The following is a 2,864-nucleotide window of genomic DNA, read 5'->3' on the forward strand; positions in this document are numbered from 1 at the left end:
GTTGAAGTATTGATTCTATTGAAAAATGTTGGAAAATTATGATTTAGATTTTGGAATTTTAAAACTTACATATACTAACCTTTTCAATAAGATGATTTAGTTCACCAATTTTTCATGAAGAGTTCCTTAGTTGCAATTTTCAGTATATTGTCTTTGAAAAGGATTACTACTTGGTTAGCTGCATTTATTATTAATTACAATAATCTTCACGGACATTGATTCCAATGCTGGGCAGCCTTCTTCTTTTGGTAATTTAAGCTCTTTAGTTTACCTTCAAGAAGTGTATGATGTATTTCTCGTTTCTATTTTTACTGTTACGTTCAACAACTAACTGCTTGTTTTACTATAGGGTTCTGAAAGTGAAGTTCTTTTAAAAGAAGTCCTGTACAATTCTGTGATGATGATAGAGTATTCATTCATTAATCCTCAAGCAGGAGGTTCACTACATGCCAACAAATTGAAAGATTTTGCTGTAACTTGGTTGTTTGTTGCTGAGTTGGCTATACAATTTGCTAGGTATGAGAAAAGACTATCGTAGCTGTGATGGATGAAGGGGTTTCTAGAATGTTTCAGCTGATAAGTCTCATAATCTGGTTGATCACAGGGAAAAAGGTGATCAGGGGAAAGTTATGTCTTATGTAAATGCCTTCTGTAGATCCTGCATACCCGTTCATTTGATCAACTGGGTTACTAGTCAAAGTGCCGTAAGCAGAAAGATCAGCAGACCAAATGTTTCCACACCCATAGCTCTTATAAGTGAGTTCCTCCCGTTACCTCTTGCAAATTTTTGTTATTTTTTTCACTTCTCTTTGTACCATGAAGAGGCTGTTATATTTTCGAAAAGTTCAGCAAGCTTTATAGTTGAATCTTGAATATGGCTGCACCCAATTTCAAATTGTATCAGTGCCATTGGTGATTAAATTCAGATTTTTGTCAACTGAGAAAAGCGGGCCCATTTTGCATATTCTCTTTTCTTTTAATTGCCCCGCGTATCTAATAATTTTTGATTCATATTCAGAGTGGCTTCTAGTTGTTGAGGAACAAGGATTGACAGTATTTAGTGGTGAAACTGTCAAGCATCTTGCAAAAGCTAACTTCTTCCCTTCGAGAACTGAGTGCACGCTTCCAGTGATCAAACATGTCTTTAACAATATGGAGAAGAATCTCTTTTTAAATTCTTTACATGGAGGGACCGAGGCAGATAAAGATGATGGTGATATAGAGATGCTTGATACCGTGGACACCGTAAGTTTGGCTGCTGATGATAGAGTAAGCACAACCAGCTCTGACGGGACAAAAAAACGAAAAGAAGTGATTGAGGATGATAATAAAACGCAGGTAAAGTTTATGAGATGTCAGATTCATGAGAAATCATTGAGGGAAAACTCATTTATATTCAGGCAACAATGATGCTTTGGATAGTGGGAGCACAGTTGATAATTTGGTTTCACGAAGCTTTGAAAGTAATAGAGCAAAATGATATATGGTTTGATGAACCAGTATGGAGATGCTGGGCTAGCAATTTTTATGACGATCCATTTTCATCACTTTGCTTTTGGTAAACACTAAACCCAATGTCTTCTGTGGCATAGAGACCATAAATTATAAATATATGGAAATCCCTACAACCCGGGTTCTCAATTTCATTTTAGTTGGCATCTGTAATGTTCTTTTAAGCTTCAAATCACCTAACCTGTAATCGTTAGGCATAGGACTTGGTCGAATGTCTTGAAGCCAGTAATACTAATACTCTGCCTTTATTTCCCCCCTGATTTCTGTGGTTATGCATGATAGAAGGATGAAATTTTTGATGAGGGCACAAACAACACTCTAATGAATTAGTATTAAATTTATTAAAATAATTAACTTTTGTTTGTAGCTGAATTTTTTTAAAGAAATAATGATGTCAAAAAATCAATTAAAAATTTATATTACCATTAAATACAATTAAAAATCTGTTTGGCTGGTAAGTAAATAATAGAAGACTGAAAATTGAAAGTATATATATAATTAAGTATAATAAAATAAGATGAAATATATATTAATAATAGGGAAAAAGAACTATCATTTAAAAGGACACAAGTTGTGTCCTTTTAGATGATTTACACAAAGTATGTCATAAAAGTTGTTTTTTTTTTCTCTCCTCAATCACATCGCTGACGTGTAAAGTGAAAAAAAAACAACTTTTAGTGACTTACACAGAGTATGACCGGTCATACTCTGTGTAAGTCACTAAAAGGACACATCTAGACAAGATGTGTCCTTTTAAATGACACACACTAAACCCTTAATAATATTATTATTCAAATGTGTTCTGTTTACGTGACAGTCTGATAGAGATGTCTAGTCTATAGTTAGTAGATCAATATGAGATTTTGTGTTCTAAGTATTTATGAATTAGATACCTTGGGATAGCGAATCACTGTACTATCTGTATACAACTATAAGGGCCAATGGGGTTGTGTGTGCATAGTGATAGCAAAATATTAAGAGAGATCAGTCCATACGTGTGGTTTTTACCTTTTATTTATAGAGTTTACTTTAGGGTTTGAAACGATCTAGACTTCTTTCTTCAGGGGTCCAATTGTCTTCTTGTATAGCTGTCAAATGTCTGCCCTTTATCAGGCCTTTTAAGCATACGAGCTATCCGTAACAAAATGCTCCCCCCAACAATAAAAAACCCCCTTTAATTGGTCATCCAAGCACAGCATAGATTTATAGATGTTAATTTTTTGGATTCAAAATATTTTTCAAGGGAGATAATTTTGTTCGAGGCGAATTTTGAATTAAGGTTTTAAATCTTTTTCAAATATGGTATTAGAGAGGATTGAATATATGTTCTTATTCTCCATCTGTTTAGTTCT

General features: G+C 33.8%; 1 protein-coding gene across 1 annotated transcript; it reads left to right on the plus strand.

Moving 5' to 3' along the window:
* The first annotated feature begins 220 nt into the window (after positions 1-220).
* Positions 221-1,410, plus strand: LOC133316959 (uncharacterized). Its single transcript, XM_061518758.1, has 3 exons — positions 221-516; positions 605-756; positions 1,019-1,410. The coding sequence occupies exons 1-3, from the start codon at positions 398-400 to the stop codon at positions 1,408-1,410; spliced, it is 663 nt and encodes a 220-aa protein (XP_061374742.1). The 5' UTR covers positions 221-397.
* The last annotated feature ends 1,454 nt before the right edge of the window (positions 1,411-2,864 follow it).

Source organism: Gastrolobium bilobum, unplaced genomic scaffold, assembly GCF_033153095.1.
Source record: "Gastrolobium bilobum isolate Gb01-03AN ecotype WA unplaced genomic scaffold, APGP_CSIRO_Gbil_v1 utg15090, whole genome shotgun sequence".
NCBI lineage: Eukaryota > Viridiplantae > Streptophyta > Magnoliopsida > Fabales > Fabaceae > Gastrolobium > Gastrolobium bilobum.

Bases quoted from the DNA above. Each gene is read 5' to 3' on its own strand.
- LOC133316959 (XM_061518758.1), top strand. From the start codon at position 398: ATGATGATAGAGTATTCATTCATTAATCCTCAAGCAGGAGGTTCACTA. The intron at 517-604 runs GTATGAGAAAAG...GGTTGATCACAG, and splicing joins TTGGCTATACAATTTGCTAG to GGAAAAAGGTGATCAGGGGA. The intron at 757-1,018 runs GTGAGTTCCTCC...ATTCATATTCAG, and splicing joins CACACCCATAGCTCTTATAA to AGTGGCTTCTAGTTGTTGAG.